The 16,349-nt window shown below is 37.9% G+C and overlaps 1 protein-coding gene across 1 annotated transcript; it reads right to left on the bottom strand.

Annotated features, from left to right (window-relative positions):
• Window positions 1–7,654: 7,654 nt before the first annotated feature.
• On the bottom strand, window positions 7,655–10,073 carry HESX1 (HESX homeobox 1). Its single transcript, XM_045025909.1, has 4 exons — window positions 9,881–10,073; window positions 9,451–9,650; window positions 9,011–9,112; window positions 7,655–7,774 (listed from the first exon to the last, which is right to left on the bottom strand). Exons 1-4 carry the CDS (start codon window positions 10,071–10,073, stop codon window positions 7,676–7,678), a joined length of 594 nt encoding a protein of 197 aa, XP_044881844.1. The 3' UTR covers window positions 7,655–7,675.
• Between the last annotated feature and the right edge of the window lie 6,276 nt (window positions 10,074–16,349).

Raw genomic sequence — 16,349 nt, 5'->3', positions numbered from 1 at the left:
CAAGCTCTAAACAGAAACCTAGTTTTAATCTTAACAGTAGCAGAGGAGGGCATCCTGCTATAATGAAAGATATTCCATTATATAAACTGCAGGACATCAAATATTGGTTTGGGTCAGTTGCTGTCATTTCATCACTTTCCATACTGATTTTTTTCAACAAAAACAAAACTAAAAAGCCTTAGAGCCCTCATCCAATTACATAATAATTAGTCCTATAAAATTAAAATAAGATCAACCAAACAATAGTTACGAAAATCAAGTTAATCAATTGAATCAAAACATGACCTGCCACACAATTGGTTTCTAAGCAATCCTGATTGGTGATCATTAACTATCTATGAGATAATCTCAAAGGTCTGAAATTAGTGACCTAGAATTGTCTCATTCCACACTGGGCAAAATAAGGATGTTTGCAAACGATATTACCTGTTTTTTGTGCATGACTTTTGTTGAGACTAGTAAAATAAACTTTTGAATTTGTTTTAGGAGTCATATTTCCTTGTATTAGTAGACCTGCAGATGAACACTGCATTAAGCTTCTTATGCACAATAGAACAAATTCCTGTTCTAATTTTTATTGCTTCAGTGAATTTTCAATACCAAACTTTGGACAACTAGTAAAGTGTGGTATTGAACTGCTAATGGAATGGTATTGGAAGCTTAGTGGCTAATTGTGGCTCTTAAAGGGACATTGTCAATTAGAAAATTATATGTACTTACACATGTTACAAATAGCAGCTAATGTTATTAAAACTGAAGGAATATTTTATATATAATTTACATCTTTCCTTTAAAGGAAAGGGAAAATAGACTTGAAAGTTTCACTAAGATTTATGCTCAGTATGTGGACATTTTTACATTAAGATTCTCATGACTAGAACATGCTACAATGTCTGTATTGCAAATATTATATTTATTTTTGTCTTAATCTGCTTCCATTGCTATTTAAAAAAATAATGGAAATATTTCTATCAATTGTTTCATAACTATGTGAACCATTTGTTCTTAATTTCCCCCTACCTCCCACATCTCTCAGCTCCATACAAACAGTTACATATATTCAAGAGAATTTTGTATTGTATTATTGTTCCATAATGTGATCTCAATTTTGCCATTACATTATTTTATATGTATGTTAAATGTACATATGGAAAATACCTTTTAGAGACATTTTTATTAGTTACATCAAAATCCTGTGCACATGGATAACTTTTATAAAGTAATAATGATCAACTACATGTTTTAGTCACATAGCTTTATCTCCAGTCCAGACCATTTTTTACAGGTTTCTCTGGTGATATGGGACACTGTATGACTACATACTAATATTGATAGGGAATTAACTTGCTTAAAATCCTATATAGAAAAACTATACGCACATATATCTCCTTACTAGGAGCTTCCTTGGTTTATAGGTGAGGGAGTTGGTGACAGAGAATTCTCCATGAGGGCCCCTCTTCTAGAGCTTTGAATTTTACTTGAGAACTCCTTTGAAACCTTCAGGCCAAAGTACAAAGGCCATCTTTTTCTATTGTCATCTGGGGATGACTGACGTTTGTGGGTGGAGGAGGTTCTTAGAATATTGAAGGATTAAGTTAATGGAGATATAACAATTTACAACAACTGAGGAAGTGGGCCAGTAATTTTAATTTTCTGGAAGGGAACCTAGACCCTAACTCAGGAAAGCACTTAATGACAAACTTAACTTTAAGCCCGTTGAAGCCAACACTACCACGACTTAAGTCCAATGGAATGGACTGGAATAGCAGCATCGCTCTGTGGTCTAGGCTTATTATACACATTTTATAGGTGGGGAAACAGACACTGAAGTTGTGATTTCACAGAGCAACTTTGTGGCAGAACCGGGATTAAAATTGAGAAGTTCCTGGCTTCTTGGAAGTATACCTGAATGTAACACCTTGCTTTCCTCACAATACCCGCAGTGGGTGGTATATGAACAAAAGCTTTATATGAATAAGACTCAAAAGATGTAGAATTGGTACTAGATTAAATTACAGTATTAGTGGTAGATAAAAACAACTTTCTTAATTATAATTGGAGCAATACACCTGAGGCATGTTCTGACAGAACATTTACATTATTTGGATTGTCTGTGCCTAAACAGTTGAATATAGCATGCTAAATTGTTTATACGTTGCTGTTGTAATGCAAGATACTAAGCAATCAGCAGCAATTAAGTCTGAGATACTGTATGTGTCCTATGAAGAGCAGACTAGCATTTTAGGATGAGAATGGAGTATTTGCATTAACGTGATAAAAATGATGTCCCTGATGTAAAGCAATGTGTATCATGAAACAAATGTGAAATTAGTGGCCCTTCTGTGCTGTTAACATCTTATGAAGCCAATATCACTGACAGAAAAAAAAGCTGATAACAATTGTGCTAAAGAGACTTTGTGCAACACCACTGGTATGATATGAATGGGAAGCATCCCATTGTTAACATTCACTAATTGAAAGCTGACCACCAGAGCTGGTGCTATTATTATGTTACTAGTCCTGTGTTGTAAATTGCTTTGTAAGTCTTCTCTTGTGAGGAAAAAATTCCATTATGAGAGACAGTAACCTTATTTACTGATAATAGAGTGAGGCTTGTAGGCATTAACCTGACTGGCTTAGTGTGATTTATTGCTGCTGTAAACTTTGTTTCCAGCATTAAGGTAGACAATAGCTTCAAATTACCTGTACCAGGGTTAAGCTGTGGAATAGATCCTGTATGCTGGGAGGGAGAGAAATTACCCTTGCATCTTTAGTACCATCTTCACTATCCAAATGAGGGAGGTATGCAAATTCCCGCATTCTCTGAATCAACCCCCATTGTAGACATTTTTCTGCTAGTGTGTGAATTCACCATGCTTTTGGGATTTGTTGCTTTTCCTTAATTAACCCTTTTATTTGAAAGTTTTGTTTAATACCTTTTGTTTGCTGCCTTATTGTATATCAATGTATTATAGGTCTAGAATTTTGGAGTATTAAGAATTTTATGTTAATTAATATTTATTTAATGATATCAATACAGTATATCTCTCTTTAGTTTACTTTTCCTTTACTGAATTCTGATTAATTAGGTTTGATGAAAGTCTCTCAATGATATTGAACACAATTACAACTTTCAAATTCAGTTCTCCTTAAAATAAAGTATGAATGACTTACTTTGATAACCTCTCTCCATACAGAAGTAAAATCTTTCCAGATTAAAACAGTCTTTTTTAACTGTGAGGTCAAATAACTTTCCATTTTGTATGGAACCCATAAAAGTTACAGATAATTCATTTACAGATAATATCTGAGTATATTAAAGAAAAATCTGAGTATATTAAAATAAAACTATCTAAACTATCTAAGGATGCTTTTTATCTTACTTTGTGGCAATTATCAGGGGTTTTTTTTGTTTAATCTCTTGCACCTCCATACAAATCTACAAATCTCAACTGAATTCTCTTGGTCAATATTTGGAGACGTAGTTCATTCTCAATGTATCTACCACAGACTCCTCGTGAATGCCAGGCACTATAAAACACACACTTCAGCAATAAAAAAAAGCAGGCAAATAAATATTCACCTTCCATTCTGCAGACCATCCGATAGCATGGGTACAACTTCAAGCAATAAAGACAATTGTTTTCTCTTTGCCCATGAAACCAGTAGGAAAACAAGTTTGGTAAATTTCTGAATCAGATAGGTTTCCAAATAGATTCCAAAACATCTAGCAAAAGACTCAACTTCAGTGAATTCTCCATTAATGTAAAACACGCCACCTGCTATTCCATCTTTCCTATTCACTGTATTTGTGAAGTCAGCACTTCCTATCATGAAATGTTAGTGCAGCTTACCAAGAATCAACCACCCTCCAGGAATAGAAAGAAACAAGACTTCAAAATTCAACCCTTATCTCTTTCAAGAATATACTAAATTGAAAATAATGTACCTGGGAAGGTTAAATTTTGTCTATTCATACAATTATTATTTAATTATCAAAGGAAATAAGATACAGAGAACATTTAATTACCAACAGAATTATATTGCAACTGGAGAAGACGGTGGAGTTTCTCTCACTTTTTGCTATTTATAGGTGACCTGAATTACTGACAACATGATGTATTCAGAGGTTTTAAGAAACTAATTTCATATGAAGTAAGCATCATAGATAGTAAAGAGGACAAAGACTTTGAGACAGATGCTCATCTGGTGTAAACTGGTGTGACAAATACCTCAATGTTCACCATCTGGGGCTATAACCCTTTGAGTATCTATCTCCCTGCACAATGGAGTAACTAAAGGATTAATCCTACAAACACAAGTTGGACATGTGAGTAACTTTACTTAAGTTAGTTGTCTCATGGAGTGGGACACAAGAGGCTGGCTCTCAAGTGTTTTTCTTCTATATCTTCTAAGACTTTAATAAAAGCAAACAATGAGGAACTAACATTCTTTGGGATTTATTGTGTTCATATTGATCCAATAATGAAAACAAGAAATGTAAATTCAAGTACTGCAGCTGGTGTTCTTGCTTTCTAAAAAACAAAACAAAACCAAAACCCAGCTAAGTAATTAAAGAATTTAAGGAGGCTGTCACTTTCCCCTCCTCCTTGCATTATCCTAAAAAGGCTTGTTTGTGCCCAATACAATCCTGTTGTAGTTAGTTTCCTCGTAAAATAAACATATATTCGTTTTATTTCTTCCCATTGTACTATGGCTGCACTGAACAAAAACTGTCCAGTCACTAAAGTGTACAGCCTAATTTGTCAGAGATGCAGCGTACACTCAGCTCCCACTGAATTCAAGAAGAGCTTCAGTGCTTAATATCATCTGAAAATCAGATTATTTATTTTAACGAACATACTACTTTAAAAATAAGAGACCAATACGGCAAATCCTTACTTAACTAAATTGTCTCAGACGTCAGTGAAATTACTTGAGAGAGAGAGAGTAAATGTTTGCAGGACTGGTCCCTGAATCAGCAAAATGCAATAAAACCATGAATTTACCTAGTGGGGAAAAAAAGTAGTTTAAATGTATGCAAATAGTTTTTGTCAATTGCAGCTTTTGTCCAATAAGAAGTCTTAGCACCTAGTACGGTTATTTTTCCTATTATAAGCAACATTCAATTTTAAGAACAGAAAAGAATATTGATTAAAGAGTGACAGTTTCAAGGCTTTGTAGATAAAAACGAAGTTGGAGGACTACTGCCATCACACAAATTGGATAGGATAATCACTGTCATCCATTAAGCTCATCAAAGTCAGATGTGTAAGTAACACGTTAAGGCATATGACACTCATGACACACATGACACTAACAGCTATGACACTCACTTTCAAAGATTCTACATGTGTTTGCAGTGTTTTCAGTATAATTCAGCACAAAACAAAGCCTTCAAAATTAGAATGCATGTTCTTGAATAACCTGGAGAAATCTTCTGGCTACATATAGTATATGGCATAGGCGCCGACTCAGTGGGTGCTCTGGGGCTGGAGCACCCATGGGGAAAATTTGGTGGGTGCACTCACCACTGCCCAGCTCACCTCCGCTCCTCCTCCCCTGAGCACGCCACGTGCCCGCTTTTTCCCCCTAGCTCCCAGCGCTCGCGCTGCGAAGCTGCTGTTTCATGCGGCTGGGAGGGAGGGAGGATGAGGAGGAATGCAGCACGCTTGGGGAAGAGGCGGGACTGGGGCAGGGATTTGGGAAAGGGGTCCAATAGGGGCAGGGAGGGGGCGGAGTTGGGGTGGGGACTTTGGGGAAAGGGTTGGAATGGGGGTGGGGCGGGGGAAAGTTGGCACCTATGGTATATGGTAGGTCTCTGCTTTAAGGTCTACAGATATGTGCAGTTTAAAAAAAAAGATTACAAAAAATGGAAAAGGCCAGTTAAAGGAATTGGTACTTTTATTGGACTAATGGATGAATCACCAACCTCAGAAAATCAGTTTTCTTGTAGAGAGACAAGGTGGGTGAGGTAATATCCTTTATTGGACCAACTTGGTGAGAGAGACAAGCTTGCAAGCTTAAACAGAACGGTTCATGACCATGAGTGAAAAACTCAGGGCAGACTGTCAAGAAGCAAGGCAGAGACCGCAAACTGGTTAAGTGTTACAGATTTCACCAACCCAATAACAGGGTGTATTTCTAAAGCACTATAATAGTTTTACCATGGAATCACAGACAGTCATCTCTGGCACTTCTGTCTATCTTGCCACTCAGGCAAGAAAGCTTGTAAACTCAAAAGCTTATCTCTGTGACCAATAAAGTTGGTCCAATAAAAAATATGACCTCACCCACCTTGTCTCTCTAATATCCTGGAACCAACACACCTATGACACTGCATACAACAATGGAAGACATTGAATTCTGCCATCTGAAATGGAGTTTCCTTGTATACTATTAGGCCCCAATTCAGGAAAGCACCTCTATTCAGCAGAGCACTTAAGCATCAGCTGACATCCCATTGACAGCAAGGAGACTTCACCATATACTACCAGTTAAGTATGTTAATACTTTGCTCAACAGGGATGAATGTAGATTTCCTGAATCAGGGCCAGGTAATATAAATTAAAGGTTTTACTTTGTAGATGGGACTATATACATTGACTTTGGGTTAATTCAATATCAAATGTCAGGATGCTTAGTTTTCATATATCAGCTGATAAAAATATTTACCACTATAAACTTCATGGAAAATGTTTCATAGTATTATTGGATACGAGAATGAATAAACAAGGAAACAACACATCTAATCTCAAATGGGTTTGATTCTGTGAGGTGCTGAATTTTCTCATGAGTTACTGGAGGCACTCAGTACTTCACAGGACTGGATCATTAATACTGATAAAACCATTTGGATGGGACATAGTTAAGCTGGTAATATTAACTAGACAAATAATAGCTAAATTTACAGTAATTAAAACATGAGAAAATATAAAGTCCATAAGAATGACATTTTAAACTGGTTTTCAGTTTAATTGGTTTAGCTAAAATATAAATTAGACGAATGCCACACATTGTTACTGTTCTCTAGGTTTTTCCATTTATAAATAGCTAGCACGTCTCGTATCATTTTTTAAAATTTCAACTCTATATTGCAAACACTGAAAAGCTATTTCATTCCAGTAAAATACCTAAGCTAAATTTGCTGTAACAGCAGTAGCATTTTTGCATAATTGTGTACTTTAAATGATTTTTTACTTCTACCTTTGAAATATTTGAAGCTTTGTTGAACAAAAACAAAACAATCGGTCACTTTTTACATGTATTCCTGCTGAATTTCTGAAATCAGTAACCACACAGGACCAAATCCTCAGCTGGTATAAATTGGTGTAGCTCCATAGTCTTCAAATAAATTATTCAGATTTACATCAGCTCAGGATCTAGTGTATCATAGTTTGTTATTTGCAAAAATACCTTACATGTTTTTTAAAATATTTATTAAAATATATGGAAGACTTTTTTTTAAACAAAAAGTGCAATTATAATATGAGGCATGTCATAATGAAGTATTTACAGTTTATTCTAATGAAAATCATGATAATCTTTCAAAACTAGATGCAAATATCAAAGTACAAATATTACATTAGCATTGCTTAATAATGCAAATTATGAAGTTCCAATAATTCTTCATGTTCTACTGTGGTAGAATAATGGTGAACTAGCTGGCTTCTTCCTATTCCAGCAGGTTGGAGGTTAAAGTGTTTTTCACCATTATAAACTGAGATTCTCTGTGGGATCTTTTCAGCTTTGCACGACGATTCTGGAACCAGATCTAAAATTGAAATAAAATGCACATTTCTTGGAAATGGGTAATTTTTCCTTTTAAAAGTAACATTGTATGCAGGCCAGGTTTGACATTAATAAAGAATATCAGTACAACCATACAGTAAAATAATTTGTGAAATTCTGATAATTTGGAAGCTGAAGCAGCTTGGAAGTTTCAAAGCTACAGATGAAGGTATATGGTGAGCTGTAATAATTTTAATAAATAATAATGTAAGGCAGAGAAAATTATAGACAAAAGGACTCACTGCATTTCCTAGTTGAATTGGAAGGTAAGGACCTGCTTTGTTCCCACTGAAGTTAACAGCAAAACTTTCATTGACTTCAGTAGAACAGGTCTGGACCCTCAAGGCTTGATCCAGGAAGATGCTGAGCATCCTGAACTCCAAGGGGAGTCAGTGGAAGTTCAGGATGTTCAATAACTCCCAGAAGTGCTTAAACCCTTGCAGTATTAGTTAGTATGGCCTGATCCAACTTTTATGAAAAAGCCTCCAACTGACTTCAATGGAAGTTGATCAAACCCTTAGTGAACATTAAGGGCCTGATCCAAAGTCCAAAGAAGTCAGTGGGAGGCTTTCTATTGACTTTTATGGGCTTTGGGTCAGACCTTAAAATCCCTATGTACACTGCGCTTTGAACCAAATGAGACAGAGTCTCAAATGTGACTTTAAAACAGTTTTGTCCTGTTTAAATTGGCTAGCCAAACCCTGCTTGAAATGTATTTATCCATTTGCTTAACTGTATTTATTTAGCTTTCAAACATGGTTCCAAACCCACTGTAGAAAGGGTTTTCAAACCTGGGATCGGAGAATGAAATCCTGGCCCCACTGAAGTCAATGACAAAATTCCCCATTTACTTCAATGGGACCTGGATTTCAATCTGAGTGTTCAGTAGGGGGAGAGCTTTGTGATGGTCAAGGAGGATGACACTGAGGTATTACAGCGATGAATGTCATATCAGTGCCAGAGAGAAGGGGAGGCTGAGAGGGAGGAGAAATTTCACTGGTTTCCCACTACAAATTACTGCCAATATAGTACCTATCTAATAATACACTAATGACTAAGGATCATTAAGAATAAATGCAACTTTCAGATGGTTATCCCATCCACCCACTTACATCATTGCTGAGCAGACGTCATGTGATCGCAGAATATATATATATATATATATATATATATATATATATATATATATATATATATATATATATTTAAATTAAGTTACCTGGATCCTGTCTTCATCTAAATCTAGTTTGTGAGCTAGTTCTTCTCTAACATCAATGCCAGGATAGCAGTTCACTCTAAAAACATTTTCCAGCACTTCAATCTGAGGAGAATAAGCAAATAATCCATCAAACAATTTAAAATTTCACATTGTAGGAAACAGAGAAAGTCAGTTCAAGTAAAAGACTTTCCCAACAATTTTTTGGGCCAGACTCCAATCTCATTTATACCAGCGTAAATCAAATGAAATTAGTAAAATTACTCTAGATTAACACCAGTCCTTAACTGCATATGTACATCTCTGTCTCTTTGTGCAGTAGGTATACAATATTTTATCAACTAATCATTACATGCTTCCTATTGTTGAATGCATTTTACTCAACAAATGAATATAGCAAAACATACATTACTTTATTTATAAATAGGTAACTGAACCCCTACCTGGTTTCTAGTGAAAGCAGTTCTTGGTCTCCTACCCCTGTACCAGCTGAGTTCCCTTTTGTAAGATAGCCTTTCAGTGGCTGAAAAATATTTTTCATATTTCAAAACTCTTTCCTCCAGCATCGGGTAACTGTTAACATGAAATAATGGCCCTTCACAGGAAATGACGGGGGTCTGCAGACACTGACTAGTGTCTTCTCCTAAAAACATAAAAATATAGAATTTAAATTCATAGATCTGTATTTGCCAATTTTTGAATGAGACTGTTATATTAAAATGCAAGCCTGTAACAAAATAAGTGATAATCTAATGTTTTAAGTATATGTCTCAATTGTACTGAGGTGCTTATGGAAACATATCCTTGATAATACACAAAACTTAACATAGGATAAAAAGTTAAGACAATAGAGAACTGAAACTGATGACATACCTAAATTGTTGCATGTATCCATCCATGGTCGGTGAGGTTTCGCAGCTGAAATGCCATCTTTTTTCTGTTCTAATCCCAAAATGCTTTCAATGGAAAACGAGCAATGTGTGGTTTTAGTTTCCACAAAACTGGATACTTTCTGAAGATTTTGAGACATTGCTGTATCAGAAGCACATAATGATGTACTTGCCATTCTTTCACCTTAAGTCCTATGCACAACATGAATTGTACTTGCATTTTCTTGCAGGTCCTCCTTATAGCTGTGTTGGCAAGGGGGTTGGATTTGCAACGTCATTAATTAAAATCTTTTATTAGAAAGTTTTAGCATGTCAATGAAGACTCTCCCACCAAGAGGCACGAGGAGTTAATTGTTTATTTGTTTGCAAGTAATTAGCAACTAATGGTGACACTAGGGGGGCCACCAAGAGGGACAAAAAGTGTTATCTCTTCTAACCAGAACATCGACTTAACTTTCTCAAAAGAAGCTATGCACAAATATAGTACTTCCCTTTTATTTGAAATCATTAATGTATAAAATCAGTTTTTTTTAAAAACTTTATAGTCTAATGGACTCCACTTACCTAAACATAGCAGCATGATAGGAAACCAGTCAAGTAATAAGTAATCTCATTTAAGTGAATTTTCTTCCAAGGAAATTTTAAAAATAATCTCTTAATGCTATTAGGGTAATCCTGATGAAAATGCCTCTGTTTTTTCATATGCATATGTAATGGTGAACGTGGTCAATAAAACAACAATAGTGTTTGGCACAAGGCACACTGCAGTGGGTTGGCAATGTTGTCAAAGCTCAGTGTAATTGCCTTCCAAGTGCCTGGATTAGTTAACAGGAACAGTTGCACCAAGTATTTAAATAAATAATTCATGCATTCATTTGCTTCATTTTCCTATTAAAATAATTTTGGTGCAGCTTCCTCAAAAGATAGTAATGTGAAAATCTCAAAACGTTCTTTAAAACATTTGTATAAAACATTTTAAAAGTAATGGAATTACTGTATTTTAATTTCTTGATTAAAGTCAGAACACTTTTTTCTACCAACCTTTCACCGTAATCTCTTGTTTATTTGTTTTAAACCAATGGGTGTTTACTTCAGTCATGAGTGCTAATATTTAAAATAACCAAAAATAGAGAATTGGAGAGGAGTTCAAGCATTTTTACAAATTTCACAGTTGTTTGAATCCAGAGTTGTGATCTGGCCCATTATAAGGAAGGTGACATATATAAAATTCAAATCTGGATTCAGGTTCGAGTCTCAAACACCATCAAAGCTCAGGAGTATTTGGATCAAGGTTTTGGTTCTGGACCATCTCTCTACATATTTCCCTGTTTTTTCTTATTCTAAAACTTTATTTGAAAAAAGCTGCAAAAATTAAATAGAATTTTAAATGTAAGTGTAGGAGGATTCAGAGTTTGCAACCTTTAAATCAAGTTCTGACCTCCGATGCACACAGGTAGATCACCAACTGGAGCTGTGTGCATTCAAGGGCAGAATCAAGACCTCTTGTTGGCATTTATCCCTGCTCTGTCACCTTCCTGTATAAACATATAGTTGGATATAAATCTATTTCCACAATTTTGCTCAAATAAATATCCACCATATGGAAACATGCAACAGTTATTCTGATACAGTTAAGGAGACCATGAAATTCTGGGAAATTAAAGATCTATATGATACACCCATCATTTCAAGCATATCTGAAAAGATCATTCATGAACTATATATTCATCCTGTTGCTCTTGGCACTGTCATTCCTGTAAGACAGCAGCTATTGAAGCATAGTGCCCCCTAACACCATGATAAGGTATTGCTTCAGTAATAACTTAAGGTACTGAGTTCCAACGTACTGAATCACAATTTCCAACATCATTGACCACATTATCTATTAAATGAAGGTCTCACCTATCCAAGGACTGACCCAGCCAGACCCTGCTAACCTTGAGAGATGAGATAGGAGCTGATGAGATAGCACAAGGAAGCATACACAAAGTATCTATATCGATTCACAAAAGCATGTGCTGAAGGTTTCATAAAAATTAAAATAAAGATGCAAGACAGTGTACTTATTACACTAGATTATGAAGAACATAAATCTTTGAAGAATAAATTTAATCAGGATGGAATTTAATTTATACCATGATAAGTGCCCTTGTGACCACACAGCTTAATTTTGAGCACTTATGTTGGATTTAAGTTAGGCATAGGCCTTGTATTGGCCCACTACACAGGGGTGAATTTTATCCTTGCTGAATAAAATGGCTTGAGTATCCAGAGAACTGTGAAACAGTAATGCTACATAGAGAACATTTTTCATAATTTTGTAAGTATAGTTCAATTATACTGACAGGATTAGCATAATCAAAGAGTTTACCCAGTATTGCCAATTTGAGAGTTCAAAAATCATTTCAAGCCTCAAAAGACCATGAGAATGACTTAAAAATTATGCAGTTTTGAAAATAAGTAAATTTTGGGTTCTTTTCATTTGCTTTCTGGTTTGTGACCTCTAGAGTTTGTGTTTTCAAGCTTTTCTCCATAATCATAAGGGCTAGAAGCTTGTTTTTAAAAAAAATGAGAGCTGAGATTTTCATGTAATCTCATGACTGGGAACTGGAAAATTCGGAAAATCACCAAACATGAGATTTGTGATAAAAATCTCAAGAGTTCACAACACTGCCTACTACTGCAGAAGGCACTGGTATTCTTTTTTAAATATAACAAAAAATATAATGGGAGGCTCAGTATATCAATCTGACCAAAAATCATATACTGCTGCACGCGTGGAGAATTATGGGTCAGATTTTTTCCTAGTGTAGAAAGCCATTAATGACTATAATACAAATAATGGCTGGCCTTCAAACATAGCCCATTACTTATATCTATGGCATATTAAAAAAAATATGGACAAGGACCTATAAGGAAAGTAAATGTCTCATTTACAATGCTGGTTTGATGGAATCATCTTAGAAACATGAATTGTCAGAAGTCCAAAATGTGGTAACTGGCTTTGTAAAAATAAATTATGCAATGAAATCTTATTTATCTTTAAAGGGCTACTAAAGAACTTTCTAGAAAGATAAGTGTCAGTAGCGATAAGAGCAGCATTTAATTATATATTCCTTACCTCCCTAAAAGCAACTGCTAAAAGGTCTACATAGTTTACTCCTGAGGGAATTTTGCACCAAAAAATCAAAAATTCTGTGCATAATATTTTAAAATTCTGCATATTTTATTGATAAAGTAACACAATATAATCACACCATTTTCAATTATTTGCTGACAAGTATTTTGATATAAATTGCCAAAATAATTGAAAATGGTGTGATTGTATTGTTATTGTGTTACTGTATTATTTTGACAAATAAAATATGCAGAACTTTGCAGAATTTTAAATTTTTTAATTGTTTGGCGCAGAATTCCCTCAAGAGTACCAAGGCTCTATGTGGCGCAAGCAGGGTGTGGGCAGCTCAGCAGGGGGTGCAGGTGGAGACTCTGCAAGGGAGTCCATGTGAAGGTGGTTAGGGCTCAGGCGGTGAAGAGCCTGGGGGAGTGAGGCTTGATGGGGGTAGGGAGTCAGGGTGTGACTGGTTGGGGCTCAGTGGGGTGGGTGTCCAGATGGGGGTGGGGGTCTCCCAATGCAGGGGGTTCAGGTCAGCAGAGTGTGGGTTCGGGGGTCTCCTGATGCGGAGGTGGGCTTGGGGGGAGGGGTCATTGTACTGGGGGCCGCTACCCATCAGCTCAACCCCTTTAAATCTGAACTCCCCTCACCTCCCCACTGATCTTCACCTCTCCCCCCCACTTGCACCCAAGCCCCTCCTGCCCTGCAGTGCAAGCTTCCTACAACCAGAGGAAGTTTCTGGGGGTTGAATGCCTTCAACTCCCAGTAGGATGTACTCAGCAACTTGCAGGACTTGGTACATAATGGCCTTGCCAGGTAAGAAAGCAGATGTGATAGCTCTCAGGAGTATTTTCACAAAGGAGGCCAGCATTCAGCCATTGAGTCTTAGGGCATGTCTACACTACAAAATTAGGTCGATTTTATAGAAGTCGATCTTTAGTGAACAATTTTATACAGTCGATTGTGCATGTCCCCACTAAGCACATTAGGTTGGCAAAGTGCATCCTCAATACTGTGGCTAGCATCGACTCACGGAGTGGTGCACTGTGGGTAGCTATCCCACAGTCCCCACTGCCAACTGGAATTCTGGGTTAAGCTCCCAATGCCTGATGGGGTAAAAACATTGTCGCAGGTGGTTCTAGGTACATGTCATCAGTCTCCCCCCTCCCTCCCTCCCTCCTTGAAAGCAACAGCAAACAATCATTTCATGCCTTTTTTTCCTGGGTTATCCACCATGGAGCCTGCTTAGCTACACATTGTTTTCGTGAGCATTGTAAACACCTCGCACATTATCCTGCAGTATGTGCAGAGCCTGGCTAGGAGCTGCCAGCACAAGGAAGATTGTAGTCACACAAGTGTCTGAAAGCACAGGATGTGGCAATTGGGATATGGCGGCATTGCGGCATGTTGATACAGTGGAATGCCGATTCTGGGCCCAGCAAATAAGCACAGACCGGTGGGACTGCATAGCATTGCGGGTATGGGATGATTTCCAGTGGCTATGAAACTTTCGCATGCGTAAGACCACTTTCATGGAACTCTGTGAGTAACTTTCCCCCACCCTGAAGCGCAGGAATACCAAGATGAGACCTGCCCTGACAATTGAAAAGCGAGTGACGATAGCCCTGTGGAAGCTTGCAACGCCTGACTGCTGTCAGTCGGGAATCAATTCGCAGTGGACAAATGTCCCATGGGGGCTGCTGTGATCCAAGTAGCCAGGGCAATCAATACCCTTCTAAGAAGGGTAGTGGCTCTGGGAAATGTGCAGGTCATAGTAGATGGCTTTGCTGCAATGGGATTCCCTAACTGTGGTGGGGCAATAGACGTAACGCATATCCCTATCTTGGCACCGGACCACCTTGCCAAACAGTACATAAACCGCAAGGGATACTTCTCAATGGCATTGCAAGCACTGGTGGATCACAAGGACCGTTTCACCAACATCAATGTGGGATGGTCGGGAAAGGTGCATGACACTCGCATCTTTCAGAATTCCAGGCTGGTTGGAAAGCTGCAAGAAGGGACTTTCTTCCCAGATCAGAAAATTACCGTTGGGGATGTTGAAATGCCAGTAGTTATCTTTGGGGACCCAGCCTACCCCTTGCTCCCATGGCTCATGAAGCCGTACACAGGCAGCCTGGACAGTAGTAAGGAGCAGTTCATCTATAGGCCAAGCAAGTTCAGAATGGTGGTAGAATGTGCCTTTGGACGTTTAAAGAGGTGCTGGCACAGTCTGTTGAGTAGGTTAGACCTCAGCGAAAGTAATATTCCCATTGTTATTGATACTTGCTGTGTGCAAGCGGGAGATATTTATGGCGGGGTGGGAGATTGAGGCAAATTGCCTGGCGGCCAATTTTGAATAGCCAGGCACCAAGGCAATTAGAAGAGCACACCCAGGCATGCTGCGCATCAGAGAGGCTTTGAAAAAGTTTCATGACCAGGCTACGGTGTGACAGTTGGGCGGGTTTGCATTAAGGACAAACACACACCGCTTGGTGAATGTACTTCCCTGTAATCCAACCCGCCCTCCCACTTCAACCACCAGCTGGCACAGGAAATGAAGTCCCTCTTGTTCTGAATCCATTAATTCTTTATGTATAAAAAAAACAAAACAAAAAAAAACCAAAACCTTGATTACTGACAACGCTGACTAGTAAAAGGTAGGCCGGGTGTACACAGGGTTTGATAACAGGGTGGGGTGGGGGAAAAGGGAAGGACAAGGTCACATTGCTTATTGCAGCCACACTAGAAATCAGTTTGAATGACAGCCTTCTGTTGCTTGGGCCATCCCCTGGAGTTGAGTGGCAGTGGGCCCAGAGCCTCTCACCCCACATTCTTGGGCATCTGGGTGAGGAGGATATGGAACTTGGCGAGGAGGGCAGGCAGTTACACAATGGATGCAGCGGGTGTCTGTACTCTAGTTGCGTTTCCTGCAGCTCCACCAGACGCCTCATCATGTCTGTTCGCTCCCCCATTAGCCTCAGCAGCTCCTCCTGCATGTTCCGATCACGCTCACTGTATGCTTTCCTGGTCTCTGCCACCAAATGCCTTCATGCATTCAGCTGTGCCCTATCAGTGCAGGAGAACTGCATGTGCTCGGAAAACATGTCATCGCGAGTGTGGTTTTTTCGCCTTCTAATCTGCGATAACCTCAGGGACGGAGTTGATGTGGGGAGCATAGAAACATTTGCAGCTGCAGGAGGGAAAAAAAGGGAGAGTAGATTTTAAGATGATACATTTCTGAGAACAAAAGGGAGACTCTTTCATAGTGAATCAAGCAATTCACAGCAGACAGCACATGTGTTTTAGGCACAAAGTTGCATTTTGCCTTTTATAT

This window comes from Mauremys mutica, chromosome 7, assembly GCF_020497125.1.
Source record: "Mauremys mutica isolate MM-2020 ecotype Southern chromosome 7, ASM2049712v1, whole genome shotgun sequence".
Lineage (NCBI taxonomy): Eukaryota > Metazoa > Chordata > Testudines > Geoemydidae > Mauremys > Mauremys mutica.
Note: the sequence above shows the minus strand (reverse complement) of the source record. Positions and strands in the feature narration are given on the sequence as shown.